This window comes from Poecilia formosa, unplaced genomic scaffold (genome assembly GCF_000485575.1).
Source record: "Poecilia formosa unplaced genomic scaffold, Poecilia_formosa-5.1.2 Scaffold105, whole genome shotgun sequence".
In the NCBI taxonomy this organism is placed as follows: domain Eukaryota; kingdom Metazoa; phylum Chordata; class Actinopteri; order Cyprinodontiformes; family Poeciliidae; genus Poecilia; species Poecilia formosa.
The window spans coordinates 656424-682915 of record NW_006800044.1 but is presented as its reverse complement, the minus strand read 5'-3'; the positions used below and the strand labels follow the sequence as shown (position 1 = coordinate 682915).

Sequence of the window (26492 nt, the reverse complement as noted above, 5' to 3'; positions counted from 1 at the left end):
GCCTTTAGTCTGTGTGGGAAAACAATACAGTAGAAGTTGTAGCTTTTCACACTCATCTGTGAAAGGCCGTAAACACGGCAGGGGTTTCTGGCTTCAGATAGAGGGTCAGAGATAGCTCCTGGTTGGATGAGCAAAGATACGCCTTATTTGAATAAATTAAAGAAAAGAAGATAAAACTTTCTACACAGAAGTAACAGATCAGATTTGCTCTTGCAACTCTCAAAAGATGTCTTTGCACGTCTTTGCTTTTCCTCTTCTTTCCATTTATGTCAGGTAAATGAATGTATGTCTCTGTTGTTCTGCAGTTTCTGTGTAAGTTTATGCATTGCCTTATATTGGATTAAACTCTGTAATTCTGTGCCGTCAACACACATTGTTGTTTTCCTTGTGGCCACACGTGGCTCGCCAAGAGGACCTGGGATCCAGAGGAAGAGAGAGCCAGGCTTTTTCCAAAGTTAACTATTTTAGAATTTCTTCCTTAACAGTCACCATAACATATCATGTCTTTGGCATTTTTGCTAAATTTGTAGTGTTTTGCACAACTCTGGAAATTGCACAACACTGGTTTTATTTTATTTTTTTACAAATAAAAATCAGTCATGTATGTCAATGCTTAGAGGCAGATTCCGTTCCAGTTCCAGTTGACTCATAGTTACAAAGTCTGCACTTTTGCTCATTCTTCTTTGCAAAATAAAGTTTACTTAGGGTAAAACGTGATTTTCCATCATGTTTCCGTGCTCCAAAGGCTTGGCGCAGGCTACAATAAAGATTTCTTCTGACATTTCAACAAGGGCTATATTTCATGTGTTGCTCAATCTCATAAAATACAAAAGTTAAAAGATCAAAATAGTGAGGTGCCAAAGTCCTGTGCCAGAAAAACAAACCCAAATCATCAAACCTCCTCCACCATGTTTGATAATTGGTATTACGCGTTTGTGTTAATTTGCTGTTTTTAGTTTCTGTCAAAAAATAGCATTGTGCATTATAGCTTAAAACGTAACACAGAAGAAACAAAGGTACTGCCCCTGTTTTGGTGTAGTTGGAATTTGAGAGATGGTTGCCGGGCACATTTTTTACTTTCTCATTTAAAGAAGGTTTTGCACTGCAAAACTGAAACCAGAAAGTTCTCTTAACACCCTCAGCCACACAAAAATCTATTATCAACTTTTTTTTTTTCATAAAACAAACATTGAAGTAGATTTATGTCTATTTGAATTTGTGTAATTATATCAACAACTGGGGTGTGAAATCCCTGCACGACACTCCAAGCATTCAATAATGCATTTTTAAAATTGTCACCAATACTCCATGTAACCTTGCATAAAAACTAATCTTGTAATCAATATGTTATATTAATGCCAAAAAATGCCAATAAGATTCCAATTTACTGTTTTATATTCACATTTAACATGAACATTAGTGATTCAAACTATTGTCACTAGTTGATAAGCAGATAAGCAAAGTGACACTCACTGGTGAATGTTTTGCAGACATGGTTCGTTCCTGTAAAAACACCACACAAATTTGATTATCTTTTTCCTGCACATAAACCAGCTTCATTCACAGGCTAACAGGACTTATTTACAGAATACCACATTTATGTGTGCGAGGTTTGAAGCAAAAATACAAACTTTATCAATTTTATACATAGACATCTATTGTGGCATATAAAGTACTTTCAGGTGTTGCTGTGAAATGTTTCCTGATTCATGTTTTTGATTATTTTTTTTGAGTTGGAACAGTGGAACGTAATGTAGTGAGGGCATGTGAATGACACAGAAAACTCAGAGTAGATGTATGAATTACGCAATTGTAGGGCACAAATCACAATTAAATTTGTGTTACGTTGTTCCTCAAGAGATAGGGTGCTTTTGTGGCTTTCTGCACTGCAGCTCTACTCTATCGTAAACAATTGCAGAAGTACGATGCGGGGGAAAATGTGGCTTTAACACTTATTGTTTTACAATCTGCATCTCAAAAGTAGGCACTAACATAGGGAAGGACAGTAATACATGTATATCACTGGGTCTCAGGAGGTAGAACACATGCTGCCAAGACCCAGGTGAGGAGATACAAGAAGCCTGCAAACTGAGACCCTGCAGAGTCCAGGGTTCCTACTCATCATGTAAAAGTCCTGACTTTTCCAGACTCGTCTTTTTTTCTTTTTTTTTTTACATCAACTTATAAGATGCCCTCATGAATATATGGAACAATTTATACAGTGGAGTGTTCTTTAAATTTGAAATATGCAACAGAGAGAAAGAGAAAAGGAAACAAAGAAAGGAGAAAGAAAGAACAAACAGAGCATTAGACTAGTCATAATACTAGAGCTAGGAGAAAACTGATTGTTCAGCAGTCAGTATAAGGGAACCGATTCTAGAGAGCTAAAGTATGAGCTCAGACTGTGCATTTAAGCTAAATCATTTTAATTTCTTAAAAACCTTGTAATACAAAAGAAATTTCACTGAAGAGATCTGACAACTTTATGGCATCTGAATTACAAAAACGTCAGGTTTTTGAGAGCAAACAGAACATTAGATGATAAGGTTTTAAGTATTTTACATGATGTACAAAACTCAGGAAAAAAATATTTGCATAGTCAAATAATCCTATTCATTAAAACCTCTCACAGCTGTCATTTGCATTCTATTTTGATTTCCACCTATGTAAAGAAGTCTAGCTGTACCTATTTGACAGTGTGGTTGAAGGGAGCTGGGGGGGCGAGGGCAAAATGTAATATATCAATTGTGAGCTGCTTCAGATGACACAGTTTGCCACCTCTGCCACCTGATATGCAGGACAGACAATTTAGAAATAGTCAAAAACGTACTGTATATATAAATAAGTTTCCACAGTTAAATTTTCATCTCATTTCCATTGCTGATTACCTGGTGCCGACACATTGCACATACAGAATGAAAAACATCTCTCCAATAGAAGCATCACAGCAAATGTAATAGTTGCAAGAATACCAACATTCTTGCTCCTGATCAGCCATTTAGAAAACTAAAAAGTTTATGTAAAAAAGAAAATGGCTACAAATACAAATCATATAGATGAATCAATATTTATTTTAGTTTTAACTTAGATTTATGTTTTTGTTTTTTTTTTTTCACACTGTTGCAGAAAAGGTTAGAATGGACAGGGCCTAAAATAACTCCTTAGGTCGTTTATTAGCTTTGTTAGGTAACGACTTATCATTACTATTAAAAACCCTCTCAGGAACAAGTTTACTTTAAAGTGATTTCTTAGATACCATTTTAAAAGCTAACAGTTTTTATGGAAAATATGACATCTCTCCTCCAGCTTTGAAAGTAAATGTCTATATTTTTCTTATTTCTTATCAAAGTAACTGTTGGATAACTTATCTAAAGAATAATGATGCATGTTTGTTGAGTTATTATGTCTAAATGGGTGCGCCAATTGTGAAATTGTGTGTCTGTAATTTTTTTATTAAGACTACCAACACCTAAAAAGTGAAGTTTCTGTGTGATGTGAAATTGTATTAATCCCAACTTTGTAAATATTGTAGAGCCATGTTTTGCTACAATTACAGTTGTAAGTCTAGCAGATCATAGGTCTACCAGATTTGGACATCTTGGTGTTCTTATTGGTTGAGATTCGAAAGCCCCTCTTATTATTGTCCAATCACATTTAGTTGTTGTCTTAGGTAATTTCCGGTGATGTTGATTACAATGGCTTTAGTCATCTAATTTCTAATTTAGTCAAGATATAAACACAAGAAAATTGAATGGTTTTGTTATGGTTGATAACTAAATTGTACTTTATTCAATCATGTAAATAAAAGAAGCATGAATCTCTTACGTAAGATTAACTATTTTATTTTTGGGTATTTTATCACCTGTTGCAATTCCCATTTTAAAATTAAGTCCCAGTTTTTTCTTCATTAAAGTGATTTTATTCACCAATAAAATCCCCACGTAAACATATTATTTGTGTTTCTATATAAACTCTTCCAGTGAGAGTTTTTTGAACACTGAAGCGCAGCGCGAGTGCACTGAGAACAAGCAAAACATTAAACACCATATGAGATTGTGAAACATTCATAAGCATTCAATTGCCACCTACAGACACCGATAAGTATATAATTTGTAATGCTTTGTTTTCGGTGTCTCCACCACGTTGCACATCTTAAATTTTGGTCCATTCTTCTCTACAAAACTAGATTTTGCTTTGATCACATCAACTCAATTTTATTAGTTTAGCGCATGAGGCAATTCAAGCATAAAACCTTACAGCTGTGTAGGAAAATAAAGATAACTATATTCATCAAAGGTAAAACTCTGCCCCAGTTTCAAGTCCTTTGCACCTACTAGCAGGTTCCTAGAACTCCCCTGCATTCAGCTCCATCCAGCAACACTGGTTAAGATAAGTTCTGCACAAAAAGTTACTTTTGACTATTGCACTTGTCTTTGCATGTCTTTGCTTCTTAATGTGCTGCTTAATTCTCCCACCTGAGCAGTCGATATCTGCAGCTAAATGTTGCTTAGCACCCGAAAGTGCAACTGTGAGTTTATCCACTCCCATTGACACTCTCATTGGCAGGTTTATGAGGCGAGAAGGAGGAGTAATCACATAGAGAACAAATATAGGTAAGGCTAGATGGAGATAGTCAAAGTGAGGGGAGACTCCTACAGCTAAAAGCAAAATGGCAAACGGTGAGTTGCTTTGAACATGCAAAATTGATCATTTTAATTGATATTAGAATCGTATTCTGTACCTCATGTGAGATCTGCATAAAAGATACACATCTGGCAATTTTGGCAACTGTAAGATTCTTATAAAACTGAAGATGCAAGTCTGTTTATCTTAAAACATGTTTTACTGAATGTTTATGACAATATTTATATTTTTATTTGTTAGGTAATGGAAATTTGTCTGCAAGTAATCCAGCTGGATTGGAAATGGCAGTGAAGCACATACAGACATTCTCACTGGTCGTCTACTGTGTGATTATAGTGGTGGGGACGGTGGGTAATGGTCTGGTCATCTACGTGACCGGCTTCAAGATGAAGAAAACCGTCAACACTGTGTGGTTTCTCAACTTGGCTCTGGCCGACTTCCTCTTTACAGCATTCCTGGTGTTTACAGCAGTCTCTCTCTCTCAGCAGCACCACTGGCCTTTTGGACAGTTCATGTGCAAACTCAACAACTTTGTGAGCTTGGTCAACATGTTTGCCAGCGTCTTTTTTCTGGCAGCCATCAGTCTGGATCGTTGCGTGTCCATCTGGGTGGTGGTGTGGGCACAAAACAAGCGCACCGTCCGCAAAGCTCAAGTCATAAGTGCTGCAATCTGGTTGGCTGCAGCCACCTGTAGCACACCTTATGCATACTTTCGTACTGTGGAAGTCAGCAAAAATGAGACAAACTGCAGGTACCCTTCAACTATGACAGGAAACAAACCCTGGACATTGTGCATATTCCGTTTTGTTATGGGTTTTCTCATCCCGTTCCTGGCTATATTTTTCTCATATGTGGCCATATGGATTCGCGCCAGGCGTATGCAGAGAATGAGGAAACGAAGATGTCACCGGATCATTTTCTCCATCATTTTTGCATTCTTTATCTGCTGGTTGCCTTTTCATGTTTTGAGTTTTATAGAATTAAAAATAAATCACTACCCAGATTTAGGGAGCACTGTTCATGTTGCAGGTCCTCTAACTGTAAGTCTTGCCTTCATGAACAGCTGCTTGAACCCCATCCTCTATGTTTTCATGTGTGACGAGTTCCAGAAGAAGCTCAAGCAGTCCATTTGGTTGGTTCTAGAAAATGCCCTGGCAGAGGACCACTTATCATTTGTTACGTCGTCTCGTTCATTGTCAAGGATTCCCAGAAAGTCTGATTCTACCGCCCCTGCTGAGGGGAAAGAAACTGAGACATCGATGATCTTAAAATCAAATAAAGAGATCTGTTCGGAGAAGTCCACGAACATGGAGGAAAACAGCCACAAACTGATTGAAATGGTGGACATTAATAAAGCGCACTGAAGTGATCTGAGCAAAGCTTTTATTTGTGCAGTAGTGTGAACATGTGCAAAAAAATTCAAAGAATATTTTTGACGTCTGCTTGATTTCCCATCATTTGTTCACTATAAACAGGTGTTTTCGTATGTGGTTATCGAGACACCCTGAGATACACACCAGAGAGTCTGATAAAATCTCACAGAACCCTGTGCCTTTCACATTCAATCAGCACATGTAACTGAAACGCTGTGTAGGTGTCCTGCAGCAATATATTGTACATGTCAAGCTTTTAATAAAATGGTTGTAAATACTGCAAAAATAGTATAAAATTACTTGTTTACTTTAGAACAGTTTGAATTTTGTTTTAACTTGCCTCTTTTAGAGAACTTGTATGTTTAGAAATGCTCACATTTGTATGATTGTTTACTTCATCAATGACACCGTCAAAAGAAACAAAAAATATTCATTTATTTTTCAGCAATTATTAAAAATATGATGACAAAACAATCCTGTCACACTTTCAGTCCTGATTTCTTATCTTACAGGATATAACAAGAGCCTGAGACAGAGTGTTTTGGTTTGAAACGAACAAAGCAGCTGGAATAACAGGAACCTCTAGACACTTCTGAGTGGTTTTTCGCTCACATACACCTTATCTGAATCGCAACACTCGTACTGCACCTGTTCCTTGCAGCCATTAGATTCTATTGTGGTAAAAAAAAAAAAAAAAGAAAAAAAAAAAGCAGTAGCTCAACGTTTTCAGAAACTAAAGAATGCTTTCTTTACAAAGTTCACACTTCTTACTACAAGCACAACTCATACAGGCTAGTCAAGAGGAAATTAAAATAATTTTCACCACATTGTGTGGTATGTGAAAATGTCTAGTTTCATATTCTAGAATACAGTAGAAGTAGTATCAGTATAAAAATGCAAATAGTGCATTGATTTTCTCAACCAGTGCTTCACAAACCTGGTCCTTGCGTGTCCCTGCTCTGCATGTTTTAGATGCTTTACTGTTCCAGCACACCTCATTCAAATGATTGCACGACCTCTTCTACAGCCACCAAATCATCCATTCATTTAAGTCAGTTTAGAAGCAAGGAGACGCCTAAACATGGAGGACAGGGGAACTTGAGGACCAGGTTTGGGAACCACTGTTCTAAACCGTATTTAAGTAAACGAGTGAAATTAATTCTGGCAACTGTGCTGAAAGTCTATGTGATATCATTTCTGGACTGGAAAGGCAAATCTAAAATAAACCGGGACAAAATAAGATCTGTTCAAACTATATAAAACTGCATAATGGAAAACTGCAATTCATTCTATTTCTGTCAGGTTGTAGCATGAGTTTAAACAAATATGTTCACATCATAATAGCTTAACTTTATATTGTTGCACGATGGTACAGAAAAGGTATTTCAAAGCTATACTTGCTCACTGCAAAAAATTTAATTCAGCTGCTTTACATCAAAAAGTTAATTTAATAAATCAGTTAATTTATTACGGATCCTCTTTAAAATTATCGCATAGAGCAAATTAAAACTCAAAATGTGGTTTCTCAGACATAAGATACTACCTGAAGCCAACAAATAGTAAAGGATTTGTAGTAAAAACATGCCATGTTAGGGCTAGTGCTGATGTAACATATATTACTTATATGGATATTAAAATGACTAATTATGAGTAAGTTAATAAAACAGATCAGAAAAATTCCTGGTTCGACTGCTGGCGAGAGTGCTAATTTGTAAAAACACAAAGACAACCACATAGTGCAAAATTTGTGACATTATATTTACAATATATACAGACAAGTTCTTCACATAGTTCATGAAACATTAATTTTTTTTTTTTTCCTTTATCCAAAGTTTAGCTCCTTGATGGAAGGAGCTAAACTCCTTCCATCAAGGAGCCTTATATGCACCTTATATGCACCACATATATGTGGTGCATATAAGACTCAGCCTTATATGCACCACAGATCTGGAACGAACTCCCAGAATATTGCAAAACTGCAACAAATCTCCAAACTCACCTGTTTGGCGTTGCTTTTGAAACACAATGGATTAAGAATTGGAAGTGGGATTCAGTCCACCCTGGTGAACAATAAATATGCTAAGTATGTTAAATTTTAGTATACTTGAGTATACTTTAAGTTCATTTACGGTTAGTTAACTTAAACTGTGCTATTTTGGAACAACTAATTTTGTGTTTAGTGATTTTTAATAGTATTAAAATAGTATAAAAGCAGAATTTAAAGTCTACTAAGTGTACTTTCATGTACTTTTTTGGAACAACTAAAATTATACTTAGTATTCTTTATGTATATTTCTTTTTAAGTAATATAAATGTGCTTGATTAGTATATTTTGAGCATACTATTTTTGTGATTGAATTACATGTAAAATATATTTAGAATATTTTAGGTATATTGACATTACATTTTACATATTAGTAGTGTTATTACAGTATGCTACAATTACACTTTTGGTTTGTTATAATTGCTAATGACGTATATGTACTGCACTGTTTATAATTAAACAAAGAGGAAGCAAACTTACCACCAGCTAGCAACACGTTAGCAGCCTTCGTCCCTTTGGGCTCCTTTCGTGACCCACATATTTTCATCCGGTTCTTGTCCTGTTGTGTTGTTATCTGACTCGGACAAGAACGTGACCAGCTTGAATTTACCAAAACAACTATTATCAATGCTCTCTCTACTTTTAAGGCAATATTATGCGAGTAAAAATAACGAATTTGAACAGCATCTCTTATCTTCTCCAGTTTCATGGCTTTTCTTCTTTTTATGGCGCGTTTAAAAAAAACTGAAAGTGTGCATTACCGCCACCATCTGGTTTGGAGTGTGAAATGGAGCTAATGCCGTTCTCTAATAGATTTTACATCATACATCTGAAAATGGATTGGGTAAAGACATCTTCTGTGCTTTAATTAAAAAATTGAAATGGTATGGAAATGGAGGGTTCTTCTGCAGAGCAAACTGGCAGGAATCCACAAGGGAGCAATATGTCTTGATGTAAAGTATGAGTGGCCCCTCTTTGTTTTCAGGTTATACAGTGTAAACTGGTAGATTTCCAGCCTGGTCAACAACTTTGTACACACCTGGTTCCCATTTATCTGCCAGCTTATGCTTACCCCTCAGACGGATGTTGCAAACCAGCACTCGTAGCTTATCGCAACTTCCAAACTGCTAGGTGTGATTCGCTGGTCAAAACGGGTTTTGTTCTTTGCAGCTGCTTTGACAGCATTCTCAGAAGCAGGTTTGTAGCTGTCTTGCAGGTTTGACCGCAGATTCTTGACATATCCTGAATGAAGATGGGTGGTTGTTCTCTGACAGGTAAACCAAAAGCCAAATCAACAGGAAGACATGGACAAACATGAGTTCATAGGGTGTGAACCCCGTCACCTAATTTCTTGTACAGTTGTATGCATGCACTAAAGGCTTGACATACTCCCGCTATTTTGACTTTTGTTTACCCTCCAGGGTCCCAAGGATACTGAGCAGAGTGCAGTTGAAGCGACTGGATTTCCTCGTGGGTGGTACGGGGTAGTTCGACTCTTCTTTATGCCAACAACTTCACAGCAGCTCTTTAATAACGTTGGACTCAAAATCTGTACCCTGGTCTGAGTGTCTATGCTCTGGAATCCCATAATAAACTATGCATTCATTCCAGAGGCACTTTAATACAATCTTTGCTGTCTGGTTGGGAGAAGGAATGGCAATTGCAAATTTGGTAAAGTGATGAGTAAGAACAAGAATGTCCATAGTGTTACTACTATCAATGGTTAAGAAGTCTATAGATGACAGTTCAAGTGGCCAGTTTGTTTGAATATTTATCAATGGAGCTGCTTTTCCATTTGAGCTTTGCGCCTTACACAACGACCACAGGTTTTAATAAAGGTTTCCCCTTCAGGTGTCATTTTGCGCCAAAAGAAGTGTTGACGAAGCAGATCAGTTGTCCTTTCAATGCCCAAATGCCCCATATCACTGTTCAAACTCTTTAAGTACTCGACTGGAGGTGTCGTAAATTTACTGTTGGACTAACTGAGTCTATCTCCATCTTGTCTTCTCTGATACAGGATTCACCACTCTAATCCACCAACTCTAACCTGTTCCACTCTCTCAGAAGCAAGGAGAGGTCAGGCAGGTCATCACGAACTGATGGAGGGACCTTCTCGCCAGGCTCTAGCTGATGAATGTCTTCATGAAAGACAGGGTCAGCTTGTTGCTCCTATTGGAGATCAGTCTGAGATAGAGAGGGAATCAGAGGCAAGCCATGAGATTCTTCATTGATGAAACTGTCAGGGATGGAGTTAACAGAGACAGATAAAGACTCAACCACGGTGACAGTTTGGTACTGTGTCCTGAGTAAACAGCTCTGACAAATGGCATCCACAATTTCAGGGGAAATGTCATTTAATAGTTCAGCTCCTTGATGGAAGTGAGAGGGATCCAGTTCAGTCCAGTCCAGAGTAATGAAAGTGTGGCAATGGGCTTGCATACCTCCTACCAGACTGGAAGGAGTTAACAGGATGTGACGTTTCTCTTGAGTCAATGTATGATTTAGTTCGCCAGTCTAAATCATACATTTAGACTGGTGATCCAGTTGGCAACAGACAGGAACAGACTCCAGGATGTGGATCTGAAAGAGGATCTGGAACTGGGGACAAGTGGGAACAAGCCAGTTCCCACTTGTCAAACCATGTGATCAGTCGAAGGTTTTGATCCATAATCACACATCTGCGGCAGCGATGGACAGCGTCTCCCACTTAGCCCGGTGAGCAGCCGCCATAAAAGCAGCAGCTGTCTATTAAGACGCTGATGTACGGCTGGTCATGTGACATTAAAACCACGCGAGAACAGACATACTTAATGGTTTTTGTTCTTGTTTGGTTTATTTTTGTGCTTAAAAGAAATTAAGGACAGGAGGATTTTTCTTAAAATAAATCTTTAAATGAATAAAATAAATAAAAATGAATCTAACAGAAAGGGAAAGAAATTATCCTGGTTACACTGACTTGACAGGTTTCCAGAAGTTGTTTATATCTTTTGTAAGGCAGGTAACTCACAATCTGTCATTTTTAACAGAAGCTGGCTGCTCACATGATTTTATGCCATATCCCAGCATATTAATGGAAAGTTGACTTGAAGGAAAAGAGTGTGTAGGGAAAAAAGGCGCATATGCTTTAGGGATATTCACAACCTAGACAAGAATTTGAATAAAGGTCCAGTCAAGATTTCAAGTTCACAAGGCGTGGCCTCACACTTTGAGATTCACCACAAAGATGTTTCTAAGGTTTTGGGTACAACTGTTACCTTCCTTGTGTTTTGTCACTCCAGAACCTTAGACATTAGAAGCGTCTTACTTGAGAAAAAGAACTGGACTGTTGCTCAGTGGTCCAAAGTCCTCTTCAGGTGAAAGTACATTTTGCATTTGGTTGAAAATCAAGGTCCCAGAGTCGGGAGGAAGAGTACAGAGGTCACTTGGACGTTTTCTCAGTCAGTGATGATTTAGATAACCATGTCATCTGCTGGTGTCAGTCACCTTGTCTTATGAAGTCCAAAGACAGCCAAATCAAAAGGAAATGTATGGAGTAACACCCAGACAAGTATGAGATACATAAGAGCTAATAATGCAGATGAGCAGAAGACCTCTCTAATCACCTCAGCTTCCTTAAGAAAGTGGTGTCCATTTTTTTTTTTTTGCAACAAGGGCCAAAACTGTCAAGTTGAAAAAGCTTCCTTAAGACAGTGGTGTCCTTTTTTTTTTTTTTTTTGCAACAAGGGCCAAAACTGTCAAGTTGAATAAGCATATCTTCAGTTTTACAAACTGAATGAGAAAATGACTATTATGACTATAAAATGACATTATAATGGAACAAAGACATTGGATTTTTGTAGAAATCCAATTTCCAATTTAGAACTGTAAATCATTGTAGATCTCACAGGTCCAGAAATAAATTACAATGTCCGAATTGGTGATTGTTTTCCGTCATCTTTTTTTATTTTTCTCTGAGCATTGTCAGCACTCAGAACAGATATGAGTCACTCTTTCTTCAGAAACTATTACTAAATATTTTGTCGTATCTAGCAAAAGGAGTGTACCCAAATCTACTTCCGAGTAAAAGCCTCTGGACATCTGTGGTCCTTTTTACAATGAAGTTGAATTAACAGCACTAGCATAAATGATGAGTTGTTTGTTTTGTGCCTTTCAGAAGATAAAATTTTTATGCTTCCACAGCGAAAATTTCAATGTTATTTAAAGTACATATCTCCATCCATTTCCTTAGGTGCCAAAATACAATACAAAGCTTTTTTGTATCGTAGTCAAAGACCACAGAAAACCCCTCAATCGCACATTTTTCATGACAACATGAAATCAGCAGCTGCAACGATAAAAAAATATATTTTCACAAATATATTTCAAGCCAATCTTTAGTACTGATTCTGTCCTCTAAAAGCAAAAATATTCTCACTTTTTTTTTTCTCGTGAATAAGAAAATGCCAAGCACTGAAAATAATTTCGGTGAATTTTTGACATTTTCGTTGGTCTTGCTCATGTGAAGGAAACCACGAGAGATCAGAGCTCTTGATTCTGGAAGCTTTTTTCTTGACTTTGAAGGAGTTAGCAAAGTGAAGAAATAAACCCTATATGGATGTCAAGCATATGTGAAACTATTCAGAATTGCTCAAAGTTGCATCCTCCAAAACGTAAAATTTAACATAATTTACATTAAATTGTAAAGTTAAGTTTGTCCACAACATGCTTAGTTATAGAGTTATAACAATAATGGACTCCATTTCACAATCCCATGATTCAGATTTAGGCATAATAAAAAGAATACTGATACAAAAACTGTTGAAGAACTTTTGTGAGCTTATTTATAAGAATGTTACTCACGTGCTCAACAGTATGTTATCTTACAGCACACCACAGTGGTTTGTGCTAGACTTCCTGTTTATAAGGTTGGAACGTGCAATCTGAAACATGATCAGTAGGGTAAAATATTGCATCAGGTTGTGTAAATGTGACCTGCATGTACCTAGTATAGGGTTGAACATGAACATGATGAACTGAAACTCTGGAATTTGGATTGGATACAAGTACTGAAACAAACTGACTTAATGAGTCAGTATTCTCTGTAAAGTGAACAGACAACTTTTGAAAGAAAGACAAAACTACATCTTTTTACTGTATACTGGGCAGATAATTACACTTAAACTCTGGTACATGACAAAGTCAAGTACACAATGACCACAGCTACCAAATGAAGTTGAACTTTGCATCTATCCAGTTACACTTATTGCAATTCTACCATTACAGCAGTAAAACTAACAATTATGGGAAAACTACATAGAAGAGATGAGACAAAAGCCCAGTATGTTAACTTCAGTCTGAAGTGAAATGACACTTCAGTGAAATGCTGCAGGAATTTGTTGCTGCAGTAACCATAAATTTTTAATAATTCCAAGAAATGTATGTTTTTTGGTTCTGTTACCCGATACCTAATCAGGTCCATTGCAAGTGAGATAAAGGATGAGAAAACCCGATTTTTGGGGCTCCCCCACTTGCAGAATAATGAAACTGAGCTTTTTTAATTAGTCATGATAAAGAAAAAGAAAAATCAAGCATGTTCCAAGAAAAAAAAATCAATATGGATAACTCATGTGTGTTTATAAAATAACCAACCATTTCAGCTCTAATTTTTTTGCTACAAAGATCTATGTTATAGACAAAAAACAAAAAAAACAAACAAAAAACCACAAACACAGGAATACATTACAGTAGACTTTAATCATTTTTGGATTCTATCAAGGACGTACCAGTGTGTGTGTGAGAAAAATATCACCTGAAAGGTCATTTATTTAGACATTTACACAAAATGTACTTGAGTATCAAGTCTGACACTCCAACATACATTTTCCCACAGGAAATTGCCAAATATCTTTACTGTAACTTAAGGGTCAAAAAGTCTGTTAAGGTTCAAAGTTCAGCTATTTTTTTCCTATTCATCTATGGTTGTATGCAGGAGTCATCGAACATCAACTATGAATGCATGGCTCCTTTCCAACTGTGGAGAGTCCTTTCTGCAGCTAACAAATACAAGGTGGGAAGTCAGTGGTCATAGAGTTCCTTCATTTCCTTCAGAACCTTGATGCTCTCACTGTATCTCTTCTGGTTTTTATTGGAGCATTCCTTCCATCTACGGCAAGAAAAAAAAAGTTTTTAAATATAAAACTCTATTAAAAAAGTGTTCATTGTGATGTATGTAATTTCTGTTAAAAGACATTGTTTTTGTTGCACTACAAGCCTGCAGTTATTATTTGCTAGCATTTGCACTGTTCTCATTCTATGGAAATTTCACAACTAATATTCTTGCATCTAAAATGTCTGTGATAGGCAAAAAATGTGGGGAACTTAAGACACGTTTCTTTTCAAAACAAATGGGGAACAAAGTCATTTCTCAAAATGTTTTTACCAAAAACAACTGCACCACAACTGGTTACCCAAACACAGTTAGACCTTAGAATTTTACACTGCAAGAACCAGCAAAAACACAGAAATGGAAATAAGAGGGAAGTAAAGCGTCAAAGAACCCAGAACTGGATGACCAAATAAACAATATCTTGCTCACATCACTCTGATTTAAGGTCTCTGCATTGACTTTCTTTGATTTACTAATTCCTTTATAATCTTTTTTTTTTTATTTGCTGTAGAATAGTGTGTTTTTTTAACTTCTCAGAAAGGTAGGTGGAAGTGTTAATCCTGAAATTTTGGGAAAAAAATCTTTGAAGGTACCATTTAGTTTCCATGGCACCAGCTGTGCAGCTATCTTGTTGGAAACCTGAGTGCAGCTGGGAGTATTCAAAGTTTAAAGGCAAACTCAAGCTCTCAAAAGTTTTTTATTTTAACTCCCCATAACTTTCTAGCGGTTTAATCTCTGGGATATGCTGGCTCATTCTTTCATGGGCAGGTTGTCCACAGTTAATTTATTTAATCATATGTTTTTGACAATCACCCTTTATGTTCAAAATAGATAGCTTTGCCAACACACAAGTCTTGCTTAATCATAAATTAACCAATAAGTGCTGGTAAAAGCATTCTGAATCAAATTAGCTACAGTCCCAGATGACACTGAAATTGAATCTTGAACTATCATGACTGTTTCTGAGCAAGAATAAATATTTCCAACAAACACACAAAAAGCAATGATAAAGGGTCTAAAACAGCTCATGAAGAACTTACTTCTGTCTTATCTTTTTCCAGCGTTCCATGTGGTCACTGATGAGAGCTCCTGATACAGGAACCTCTGTGAACTGTGCAAAGAAAGCAACTTTATTCACAATAGATAGTATACAAGTAGAGATTTGCATTTCCATTTCCCAGTAAAATTGAAAAAGAAAAAAAAATATCACTGAAATAATCACATGATTTTAGAACCTTGGAAATAGTGGGCTTTTCAGTCTGTGGGATCCTGAGATTGATGAGTTCACCAGAGGGGTTAACTGGGCAGGCAGATGGGGGAGGAAGTCGGTAAACATTCTGACCTTTGCCATTCATCATGTCTGTGACCTAAAAAAAAAAAAACAATTTTTCTAAATTAAAACTAATTTAATAAAGTTTTCATGCAAGCTATTCTAATGTAATAATTCAGAGATGGGCTTTAACAAATGTGTCACCTCCTAAAAACAACCTTAGCTAAACTGCAAATAAGGCTCTGTCCACATGAAAACAGATATGTGGTCCAACTTAAATGTTTAGCTATGTTTGCTTCCACATATGTGGCAAAAAAAAAAAGTGCTTTGCAAAGTAGAGATTTCCCAAAGTCAGATTTCTAGTATTCACAGAGTTATCTAGACATTATTAAAACTGACTACATCATGGCCCACTTTGAACATGACCACTTTACTTTTCATTTCTAAAAACCACAGGAACCGTAGGAGTTTTTAGTCATTCTTTTCTGCATCTGTCTCCTTCTGTTCTGACTTGGTTTCCATGAAATCTCAAGCATAAGATGAAGAAGGTAATGGAAAACAGATTCAAAGAAAGTACGGGTTATAACTGTTCAAGAAAAACATTTACCTAACCAATGCTTTAACATTTTTTTTTTTAAACAGCCAAAAAAAACCCATCAACTGTAATGTAGCCAACGTCTGTCATAAACATCCAGAGTTTACTCCGCTAATTTTTTTGTTAATGCTTGTGTGTGATGAACAAAATAAAAGTGACAAACTTATTAACAGTCCCACCTCCTCTTCTGGTATGCTTTGAGGGGAGCTTGGAGAAGCCGCAGGTTCCCTAAAGGAAGGATTGTTTCTCATCCAGGAACGGCAGATTGGATACAGTGGGGTGGTGGTGTTGAATTGAGCTAAGTCAACACTGCGATCAAACAACTTAATAATGTATGCATCTAAATAAAAGGGAGAAAGGCATAAAATACAAGGACATATAAAAAGAGATCAAATTCACAATACAGTACATAGATAAATGGACCAACAATAAATGAGGCACAAATAATAATCTAATAATGTATTAATATCTGCATTCAATTTACTCTGTTTATGTTGATTGGTCTCTGGGATGCCCTCATCCATCTCCTTTCTTTTCTTCCTTCTGTGCTGTGGAAATCTTGCTGAAGGTCTGAAAATGAAGAAAAAAAATAATTTAACCATTGGGACCTACTTGTACATATGTATGTTAATCGAAAAACACATTTACCTTTTTCCAGCAGATGACGGAGACAAATCTCTAAAATGAGCAGAGACGCCATTGGGTGACTACAATCCAACAATACTGACACAAAGGTGCAATAATGTGAAGGTAAAAAGATATCTAAGTTTAATAAAGTGAAAGAATAAATTAAAACTAGTCCATACTTGTTTAAAGCATCCACTGACAACTTTCCTGGGTCTTCATTTGGTTCTCTGTTTAAAGTGTAGAAAAACAACTGTTAGCATCAAAAGTTTTCACAGTTGTGACAATCAATATATTGATTATAAGCACAATTTTACAAACCTTTCATTTTCACTCTTTTCTACGAGACCCTTCAGCACAGCATCCAACCTGCCGCGAGCACCTGTGCTCTCCAGATCTAAAGAAGCACAATTATTCATAAAACAGTAATTAACAACTACACTGAGATTTAGAAAGGGATGGTTTTTTTTTTTAATGACGATATTAGAGGAGATGCAAAATAAATGTAAATGTACCATTTTAGTTTTCCCATGTTTTCTACACTTTATGAAAAGCAAACACAAATCCTCTTCAAGTAGTTTTTATACAATAATAATGTAAAATACAAAACATTATTTCCGAAGTACTTTATTTTGGGATTGGTGGCAACTTTATTAAGTCTTATAATTATGAATGTCTTACCTGGCCTTTCTGTTTTTATCTTGACGTGGTGCATTTGTTCAGTTTATTCCCAAGGGCTGCTCAGAAAATCAGACTTAAAACAGCTGTTTTTGTACCTCTAACAGAGGTTTACGGGGTCTTTGAGCTAACAACGACCTCTTGTTGATTGCTCGGTAACAGCAACGTTAGCCAGTTAGCTACGGTTAGTTGTTCAGCCAGTTAGCCACCCTTCTTCATTAGCCTAAATAAACTGTTAAAGCGAGTCCAAAATCTAACTTCTAAATACAGATACTTATACTAAAAATGTGTTATTCTAGTAGTTCCAAAATAATTACATATTATTACCTATAAATACCTTACTTCGTTTATTACTGTTTCGGAGAATAAAAGGTACTAGCTCAACTACCGTTGCTAAGTTAGCTTGTTTTTGACAAGCTCTTTGCTGGCTTTCCTCTTCCGCGCGCTGCCGGTCTCCAATCACCCGATTGGTACCTGTGTGAACAATGTATCATCTGTGATTGGACAAATCATACGTCAGTCATTTTTTACTCGTCGTCCATTGGCTGGTGAGTGAACAAACGTAGCAGTAAACATATCTTGTGCTTCTATCGACAGACTTGAGAGCTTCTGATAAAAAAAAGAAAGACTGTTTTTAAGTAATGTTATTTTTTTGTTTCAGATTAGATTTGAGGTTAAGCAGGTCTTTCACGTGCCGTGTATAATTACATAAGCTATTTCGTTCCACTTTCCGTTTGCTTCCATGGTAACTATTGAAGACAAGGTCAGACAAGCGCTGAAAAAGTGGCTTGTTGAGATGCAAATCAATATTTTTCATACTGACGTCAATTTCTGTTAGTGTTAAGCTAAACTGTGACATCTTGAAGTTGCTATGAAATCCAGGTAAGAAGCAATGGGCACATTTGGACTTTTGTAATTAGAAATTATAGTAGGTAAAATTTGTTGTATTTTAGCGGACCACTGTTTACGAGGCAGAATCCATTCCCACCTGTATCCACGGTGAAGACGAGGGCACACTATCACCCATCACGCAAGAAGTCCTTGTCAAAAAAAGAGAAGAAAATTGTATGTTTAAAATGTTTAAAATATATACACAATTAATTTGCAGACTGGACCTTAAAATCCCTCCATCTCATCATTTGCAGCTCATTCTGCATTATTTTTAAAGTGTGGAGAACTTCATCTTTTGCTCGCTCAGTAGGGATTTGATCTTATGTTGTCATCTGCAAGGCTGCCTTAGCTAGATATTTTTGTCCATTTGGATAATACACCAAATTCGACTGTTGTGTTCTAATTAAGATTGAATTAAAATTGAATTTAATTTATCTCTAATTGATTTGATCCATTAATACAATGTCTCACTTTTTTGGTCTTTTTTTTATTTATTTTTTTATACAGACTCTAAGTCCTGTTCGTTTACATCAGACCTCTAATAGTCCACCTCGCTCTCTAAACCGGGAAAGCCAACAGCTGTATGAAAATCATGATTTTCCTGCCAGTGATGGACAACATGTATTTACCGAGATCTGGCCCTCTACCGAATGTGGATCCTCTCCTGAGGGTCATGCTGACGTCCCTGAAATGTTGCCAGACAAACTCTCTACAAAATTAGAGACATCCACAGTTCCATCTAGAGTGAAGGAGGATTCAGTACTCGCAAAGTAAGTTTCCCATTGTTTTCCTAATTACAGTGCCTTTCAGATGTTTTCATAGTCCTCAAATTTTTCACATTTTTCATGTTATTACCGCAAATTTCAGTGTATTTTGTCTGAACTTATGTGCTAGACTTGCACAAATGAGATCTTAACTGTGAGGTGTGAGACAAAGGGTTTGCAAATAAAAATCAAGAAAGAGTGGCATTTCCTAATTACACAGAAATATGTAGAACCACGTTTTCCTGCAATATCAGCTGCAGGTCCTTTGACATATTTCTCTAACAGCTTTGTACAAATAGTGACAGATCTTTTCTTTGTTCATCTTTGGAAATAGCTCAGTCATATTGGATGGAGAGTCGGGTGTTTGTCTTGTGGAAGGTGAATGTTCACACCTGTTTGAAAATCTTCTACGTCCTCTAACAGACTATCTTCCTGACTTGCTCAACTTTTAGCACAATCCATCTCACTGTCAATTCAAATCTGAAGCTTCCTTATCTCTGCTAAAGGAGCATCCCCATTGAAGTTTGTGGTGATAATGTGACAAAATGCTCAAGGACTATGAATACTTGTCCAACTCGCTGTGAGTATATATACATATATATTTTTGCTTTGGGAAGTACTAATACGTACTGTTACAGATACATAGAACGTTTTCGTCGTGGTCGGCCTCAGAGCCGAGCGGAGCGCCAACAGATGGCTTCTACCGATGGGGGGGAACAGATCCCGTTTTGGTGGATGACCCATTCACCAGTCCCCAGTTCAAACCCAGCTAAACCACTAGACAAAGGTACACTCTCTTTGTGGATAAACCATGAACTTATGAATTTTGCTCTTTCTTTCTCTAACAAACATAATATATGTTTCTTTTCAATGAATGGATGTTTCCTGTCCCTGAAAGACGGCCATGATTCTACCGCTGACAGTCTAGATGCGCAGCCTCAACATGACATGTTTTTCAGTGTGAGTGCATTGATAAGTTTACTCAAATTAAACACTCTGAAACCAGATTCGCTTAACCATCTTGACAGGAAAAAATAGGTGTACTGCAAACTGTAATTATCTAATTACAAGTAGAAACAGACTAATCAGTTGGTTTTTTTTGTCCTGACCAAGACAGATTTTTGCTTTTCACTGAGGTCTGACCTACCAACTCGAATATTGATCTGTTCTGATTTTCCTTTTCTAAAAACCACAGCACATAACATAATAAAAACATGCTTTAATAGAGTTTGTAGTTTTGAATCAAACATAAAAGAAAGGAATTAAAATGTCCCTATTCATGAACATGATTTTCTTACTAAACAAAACAGAGCATCAAGTTGTATGTTGTTTATTTGCCTTTAAATACCAAAAATGGTGGGCGTTCTTAGTTTTGATGCCTTTTAATGATTAATAATAAAAGAAAATTCAGCATTTGACCTGCAGGATCACTGATTAGAATCAATAAAAGGGAAATTTGTCTGAATTTCATCTCCCTCCTGTTGGTCTCTTCCTCAATATTATATTGAGTGTCTAGATTTGTTGGTAAGCTAGTTGTGCCCTGGAAAATCTCTTCCTTTAATATAAGTGTGATGTAAATAATTACATGCACACCCTTCTATTCTATTTTAAAACCTTTCTTAGTTGTAGATGCTTTAGGTGCTACTATTAATAATTAAATACAGACTTCAGCCTTCTGTTGTCAAATGTATCCTTTCTAAAACTGATTTCAAAAATGACCAGGACATTTCTTAGAAAGCCAGATAATTTGCTTCCTGAGATTTATCATTTTGTTTTTTTCTAAAGTGCTGTATTGTATTTGTATTCACTCACTCTGTTGCTTGGGGCTAAACAGCTTCCTTTGTTCCCCAGGTTGGCTCTGACTGCTCTCAGGAGGAATATGATGATACAGATTTAATAAACCTTCAAGAAAGAGCAAGCAGACTTCTACTGAGAGGGTGTGTAGTGCATTAACCAGCGTTACCAATAAGTGGTTAGTCTTCTTGAGTTGAAATAAAGCTGTTATCTTTCTAACAGCGAATGTAGTCCGAGTGATGGGTCCATTCCTGTTAGCTCAGATGGCCTAGGATGCTCCGATTTCTCCTCTCCAGTCAGTGTGGACGAGCCAGTGCGACAGCCTTTGATTCCCAGTTTGATGAAATCAACTGCTGGTGAGGCAAATAACGTGAAATACATCTTTGAATGCAGCCATTAATTTCCTGCTTTAGTAGTTGTTGATGCGAGAAACCGTACGCTGTCTTGTGTTTGTTACTTCAAACATTATGGCTGTGCTTTTCGTGTTTACAGCGGCGATCGGTCCAGACCCAGCTGCTGCTGCCTTCTCTCAGAAATCTGTCATGCCCACCATGACACCTCCCACCCGCCCAGAGGACGATATTTTGTTCCAGTGGCGATTACGGAGGAAGATGGAGCAGGCTAGAGGGTGGTCCCGGTCCATGAAGCAGTCAGGGCTTCATGGTTCTGCTTTCAGCTGGCAAGCCCCCAGTTTGGTCCATGCATCAGTCAGTGGAGAAGCTTATGAGGCTGGATTTTAAAAGTGTATATTTGTTTTATGTCAAACACAAAATAGCATGATTATAATCCTTGTTCTATCTGCAGCGACAACAGAGCTCCCAGCCTCCTCGCTTCTCAGAAAGCGACGCTCATCCACACATGACCGCTTCCCAAGCAGAAACCACTGAGGCCCACAGACGAGGTGCTCCAGCTCCAAGTCCTCCGCGCTTCCTTCCTGCTGGGGTTCCCCCTTCCTCTTTGATGTCTCAAACCCAGACTCTTTCCCATATTCCCGCTCACATGCACTTACTCTGCGATGTCCTTCCCTGCCCCAACCAGCCAACTCTTGCTAATGATGAGCAAAGCGTTTCACAGAAGTCGCCTGAGCACCAAACCAAAGCTGTCCACAGAGAAACCCAAGTCTCAGAAAGCTTATTGAGAACCAACAGTGACGGGCCTGTCAAAGAGCGTTTGCCAGCCTCATGGCACGCATCCTCTGGACAAGGAGATGGTCCTAGTCGGCAAAAAATACCCCATAAGAACAAGAAAAAGAAACTGGTGACTAAAGAGTCAGAGCAGAAGACAGCCCCACCCTCCAGGCAGCAGAGGAAAGCTGTGAGGTGATGCACTGAAATGTGAACAAGTTATTTTAGCTGCAGCTTAGTAAACCTGAATATCTTCTAAAAGTTCAATTATTACTGTAATTCTGCTCTAAAAGTCAAGCTCATATATATTAAGTTAATTAAACAGTTTTTAAAAGTTTCAATATAATAGTCAATATAACATAAGTTTCACTTTTTGATTGATTTACCAAAATTAATCAGCTTTTCACAGATATTCTAAGGAATTAAAATCCACCTGTATAATGAAATATGAATGCATTTTTTTTTTTTTTAGCTGGTTAACATGTTTGCTGTGATTGCTGTTCAATCAGGGATTCTTCATATTCGAGCAATCCGAAAAACACAGCAGCAGTCAAAGAGCAGCATCATCATGAAGAAGGCAAGGCGGTTCCAAAGGAAAGCTGCACTGGCAGTCATGGACCACCGTCCTCTCCAGTTCATGCCGCCTTAGGACAGGTGAGGAAATGTGCATGCTGAGCGTTATTCTAATTCTTACTAAAATACAGTCTCAGTTCAAGTTCTGCTTTTACCTACATGCATATGTGCCTCTCTTGAAAATGGGTTTACAGGGTGCATATTTACTGTTGGAGCACCTATATCACTCACCAGTCAATGACACATTTTAAGATGTTCAGTGTAAAAATACATCTTGTGGTTTTGTGTAGTAACACTGCAACTTGCAATCTGAATCAAGTATTGTTCTTGATGGACTTTAACAGGTAGTTTCAGAAGTTTTGTTCCCTACGGCGGCTCAGAAGGCTCCAGTTTCATCCGTTTCTACTCCTAGAAACATCTCCTCACCTTCAGGGTCCCCCGTTCCTTTAAATGTTACACAGAACTCCCTGGAGGTCATTTCACAGCTGCTTCAAGAGGCCGAAGGTAATCCCGTGGCTTGATTGGAGTCCAGCCAATAACTAAGAAATATTTATATTCCAATACTGCTTTGCAACTCTTGCTTGTTGCATCAACTTTTTCTTTCTGTACGTCTGTATTTTGTGTCAGATTCTGATGGACAAGAGTTTGAAGATGACCCTCTATTGCAAGTCCTCCGCCAACAGAGAAAATGGGTGAAAGATCAGATAAGGTAGATTTAAATAAAGCTATAATTTAATCAGTTTGCTTTGTTTTATGGCCTTATATTTCTGACTGACCTGATCTTATTTTCAACACTTTTGGATTTTTTATTAGATTCATTCATCAAATCGACACTGTGAAGATGATTTTTCCTCTTTCTTCTTTCAGAGAGGTGGACGTGAGGCTGAATGAATACCAGGGGGGACAAGCAGTGGCTTGAACAAATCAGACTGTTTTTCTTTTTTTACTTTTTGTAGTTTTATATTGAAATAAAGTTTATTTATATGATAATATTTCAACATACAGTTTGGAATACATCTATATGCATTAATTACAATCACAATATAGTGCATTTACAAATGTTTCTCAAGGGTATAGCAGCTTCAACAGTGAGTTAGGAATATTTACAAAGAGGTGTTCGTTGAAATACTGCGGACGGTCGATGAGCAACACTGGAGGAGAACTTTATATACAAACCACAAAGAGCGGGGAATATCAGAACAGTGCCAGGAGCAAAACAAAACAGACGGGTGTTTCGGTACGCTGTGTGCTGCTGGGAGTAAATCTGCTTTGTATCTCAGTGTTTACAAAGGCCGCCGTTTTATTTTCTTATATGGCGAAGTCGAGAGAGGCCTCTGTGTTAAGACAGGCATCTGGTGCCTTCGATCTGCAGCATTGGGGCTGATATGATGAGAACGCCTTCAGGAGAGACGGCTGACTCCAGCGCCATGATGTTCACGCCCTTTGGGATTCGGTAGCGGCGGTTAAACTGCAGCGTTGTAAAGCCATGGCCCTCCTTCTGCCAGGAGACAGTGAAAAATACAAGTTTAAAGAATAAATCTGTCATTTTTAAGTTTTGTTCTGGCTAGAAGATTACACCAGGTCTCCCAATACACCCTTAAAAGAAAAACATGGTAAAATAAAAGGATTTTCAGCTTAGTATTTTTCTAGGTCTGGTAAGAGAGATTGGGGAAGCAAAAGTGGAGGATTTTCTTTTTACAGACATTATGTTACATCCCATCTGTAAAAAGGTTGTCTTGGCTACCTTTACTCCTAGCATCCTTCTGTCCTTCAATTTTACCATTTTCCTCTATCCTTCCTCTTTGTTCACTGTGTTTTCCTTCTTTATCTACTCCTGTTCTTCCTTTCAACTTTACTTTCTTTTTTCGTATTCCTTTGTTCCTTCATCCTTCTATATTTCCTTTCTACTTTTTTCTTTCCTGCATTGTCATTCATTCCTTACCTCATTTCTTCCTTCTTTCATGCGTGTTATTTAAAGAAGGATCTCATGAAGAATGTGTGCAAGCCATGTTACTTGTCATGTTTTCTTATTAGGTGCACCAGTGAATGTCCTTTAACCCATACAGTCAAAATTAGATTTAAAAAAAAGAACATTTGTTCCTCCTGATAAACTGACCTTCTGCTCTTTGTGTTGTCCTTGCACTTCTACAAAGTCCCCCACAACTTTGACCAGCAGGTCCTCAGGGTTGAAATGCTTCACATCTACTTGAACTGTAAATCCGATCTCATCACAGTGGACCTGTCAACACAAGTTGAAATAATGTATGATGTTTTTGGAAAAGGGTAATGATTATTGCGAATACACAAAAATATACATATTTCTTTTGATTAATTCCATGTGAATTTGATGTATTTGACCATGCATGATGTAAACAAAAATAAATATTTCTTTGAGGGAATTTAACTGATTCAGTCTTCTGTGCTTAATGAAGAGAAATATAAGATGTGTTTAATTCAAACTAAGATTTGATTTAAAGATTGGCAGTACATTGTTTTGGTAACATTTTATGCTTGTCTGAAGTGTTACTGAGCGTTTGGCTCTTTTTAACTCTAGGTTAAAGAAATGACCTACCTCTGCAGAGCTGACACTCTCAGTCTCTGGAACCAGTAATGATGGCGACCAGTTATAATAGCCATGAGACCCGTTCAGCCGAGGAGGTAAAACCTTCTCCCATGGAATACCACCAGTTGTCAAAGAGGGAGGCACAATAAAATCCATACCTAATAAGTAAAAAAAAAAAACATTAAATAGAACAATCAAAAGAGTTACATGGAGCGCAATAAATGCTCAGTGAAGAGCAGCTTACCTTCGCTTATGTATTCTCTGATCAAACAAGTGAGCAAGAAGAGAAATGCCAGCCCCTGCTGTTACGTTCCCACTTATCCTGAGTAGGAGGAACGATCTGTCCGATTCCAGTTTTCCTTCTCTGACCGTGCTGAACGTGACTGTCACAGGCTCTTTTATACTGCAGTTGCATAATGACTTGTGCATTCATACTGAGCCACCTTGTCTATGTCACATTCCAGACCGTGTACCCTTGGGGGTCCAGTCCACTCACAGATGAGTATATGTTTTGGGAATGACACAGCTGCTGTTGGCTTATTGTCAATTAAAGTGTTTGTTACAGCCCTCCTTTATTGGGTCGATGACATGAACATCAACTTGTTACCACCAGTGTGTAGACATCAGAACAACTGTGGGATAAGTTGGTTGTTGGGTAGGATCCTTCTAAAAATAAGTTCAAAAGATGAGTGGGTCCTAGACACATGTAGAAGCACGCGTTGTGTACCTGACACATCATCAATCACCTGTTATATAAGAGGATGGGCAGTATTAAGTTGATCAAGGGTCTTTAAAAATACTAAATAAAACACATCTCAAGGAACATCCTAAAAGTTGTATTTTCTTTAGAATTACTAAACAAAATGCATCTCCAGGAACATCCTAAAAGCTGCTAAGTGTGTATAGTGAAGATGTATGGTCATTTAAATGTCTTAGATAAATAAGTAAAATAAAATGCTTCCACAAGCCGGTTTCATTTGGTGGCACATCATATGTTGATCCTCACTGTTCTTCACACATGTAGCAGTTATGTGCACATGTTCTCCCTGTTAGCCATGCTAAACCTGGCACCTAAGCTTTGACTGTGACTAAAAGTGGCCCTGATTATGCTATGACTCATACAGGATGATGGCCAAGAGGGGACATTTGGAGGGATTAAGTTATTGAGTTTCATAACAGGCGCCACTGGTTGTCTGGACTCTGAGAGGCATGTAGCAATAAGGAAAATAATAAAACATAGGCTCATAGATGCAGAAAGAATTGTATCATAAAGGTAGGTAAGACGCCTACCTTCTCTAAAAAGGCCGTTTTAGAGATATACCTTAGTTTAATTTTCAAAGTCACAGGTATGATGCAACTTTGTATCTCTTGCAGCATTAAAACTTGAATTGATGACTTTAGATCTAATAA

At 37.4% G+C, this 26492-nt stretch overlaps 4 protein-coding genes across 4 annotated transcripts; 2 read left to right on the top strand and 2 right to left on the bottom strand.

The window, feature by feature from the left end:
- The first annotated feature begins 4646 nt into the window (after positions 1-4646).
- On the top strand, positions 4647-7133 carry LOC103143115 (chemokine-like receptor 1). Its single transcript, XM_007559528.2, has 2 exons — positions 4647-4679; positions 4885-7133. The coding sequence occupies exons 1-2, from the start codon at positions 4670-4672 to the stop codon at positions 6006-6008; spliced, it is 1134 nt and encodes a 377-aa protein (XP_007559590.1). The 5' UTR covers positions 4647-4669; the 3' UTR covers positions 6009-7133.
- A 6644-nt stretch (positions 7134-13777) lies between these two features.
- Positions 13778-17793, bottom strand: lin37 (lin-37 DREAM MuvB core complex component). Its single transcript, XM_007559523.2, has 9 exons — positions 17377-17793; positions 17017-17092; positions 16878-16925; positions 16720-16749; positions 16556-16641; positions 16251-16411; positions 15442-15573; positions 15247-15317; positions 13778-14203 (listed from the first exon to the last, which is right to left on the bottom strand). The coding sequence occupies exons 1-9, from the start codon at positions 17408-17410 to the stop codon at positions 14116-14118; spliced, it is 726 nt and encodes a 241-aa protein (XP_007559585.1). The 5' UTR covers positions 17411-17793; the 3' UTR covers positions 13778-14115.
- A 186-nt stretch (positions 17794-17979) lies between these two features.
- Positions 17980-23688, top strand: proser3 (proline and serine rich 3). The gene is made up of 13 exons (XM_007559524.2): positions 17980-18255; positions 18327-18438; positions 18772-19034; positions 19667-19815; positions 19927-19988; positions 20880-20965; positions 21045-21178; positions 21315-21529; positions 21627-22141; positions 22456-22600; positions 22864-23023; positions 23147-23228; positions 23387-23688. The coding sequence occupies exons 1-13, from the start codon at positions 18245-18247 to the stop codon at positions 23436-23438; spliced, it is 1986 nt and encodes a 661-aa protein (XP_007559586.1). The 5' UTR covers positions 17980-18244; the 3' UTR covers positions 23439-23688.
- Positions 23476-25472, bottom strand: hspb6 (heat shock protein, alpha-crystallin-related, b6). Its single transcript, XM_007559521.2, has 4 exons — positions 25327-25472; positions 25092-25240; positions 24636-24758; positions 23476-24017 (listed from the first exon to the last, which is right to left on the bottom strand). The coding sequence occupies exons 2-4, from the start codon at positions 25236-25238 to the stop codon at positions 23859-23861; spliced, it is 429 nt and encodes a 142-aa protein (XP_007559583.1). The 5' UTR covers positions 25239-25240; positions 25327-25472; the 3' UTR covers positions 23476-23858.
- Positions 25473-26492: the final 1020 nt, after the last annotated feature.

What these genes read in the sequence shown, in the direction of transcription:
- lin37 (XM_007559523.2), bottom strand. Translation starts at nt 17,410, where the DNA reads ATGCACCACGTCAAGATAAAAACAGAAAGGCCAG. An exon ending in GATAAAAACAGAAAGGCCAG is followed by an intron (nt 17,093 to 17,376) that starts GTAAGACATTCA and finishes GTGCTTCTTTAG; the next exon opens with ATCTGGAGAGCACAGGTGCT. An exon ending in TGGAAAAAGATAAGACAGAA is followed by an intron (nt 14,204 to 15,246) that starts GTAAGTTCTTCA and finishes TTCTTGCCGTAG; the next exon opens with ATGGAAGGAATGCTCCAATA.
- proser3 (XM_007559524.2), top strand. An exon ending in AACATGACATGTTTTTCAGT is followed by an intron (nt 19,989 to 20,879) that starts GTGAGTGCATTG and finishes TTTGTTCCCCAG; the next exon opens with GTTGGCTCTGACTGCTCTCA. An exon ending in GCTGCTTCAAGAGGCCGAAG is followed by an intron (nt 23,024 to 23,146) that starts GTAATCCCGTGG and finishes ATTTTGTGTCAG; the next exon opens with ATTCTGATGGACAAGAGTTT.
- hspb6 (XM_007559521.2), bottom strand. Translation starts at nt 25,238, where the DNA reads ATGGATTTTATTGTGCCTCCCTCTTTGACAACTGGTGGTATTCCATGG. An exon ending in AGAGTGTCAGCTCTGCAGAG is followed by an intron (nt 24,759 to 25,091) that starts GTAGGTCATTTC and finishes TTGTGTTGACAG; the next exon opens with GTCCACTGTGATGAGATCGG. An exon ending in GACAACACAAAGAGCAGAAG is followed by an intron (nt 24,018 to 24,635) that starts GTCAGTTTATCA and finishes GTCTCCTGGCAG; the next exon opens with AAGGAGGGCCATGGCTTTAC.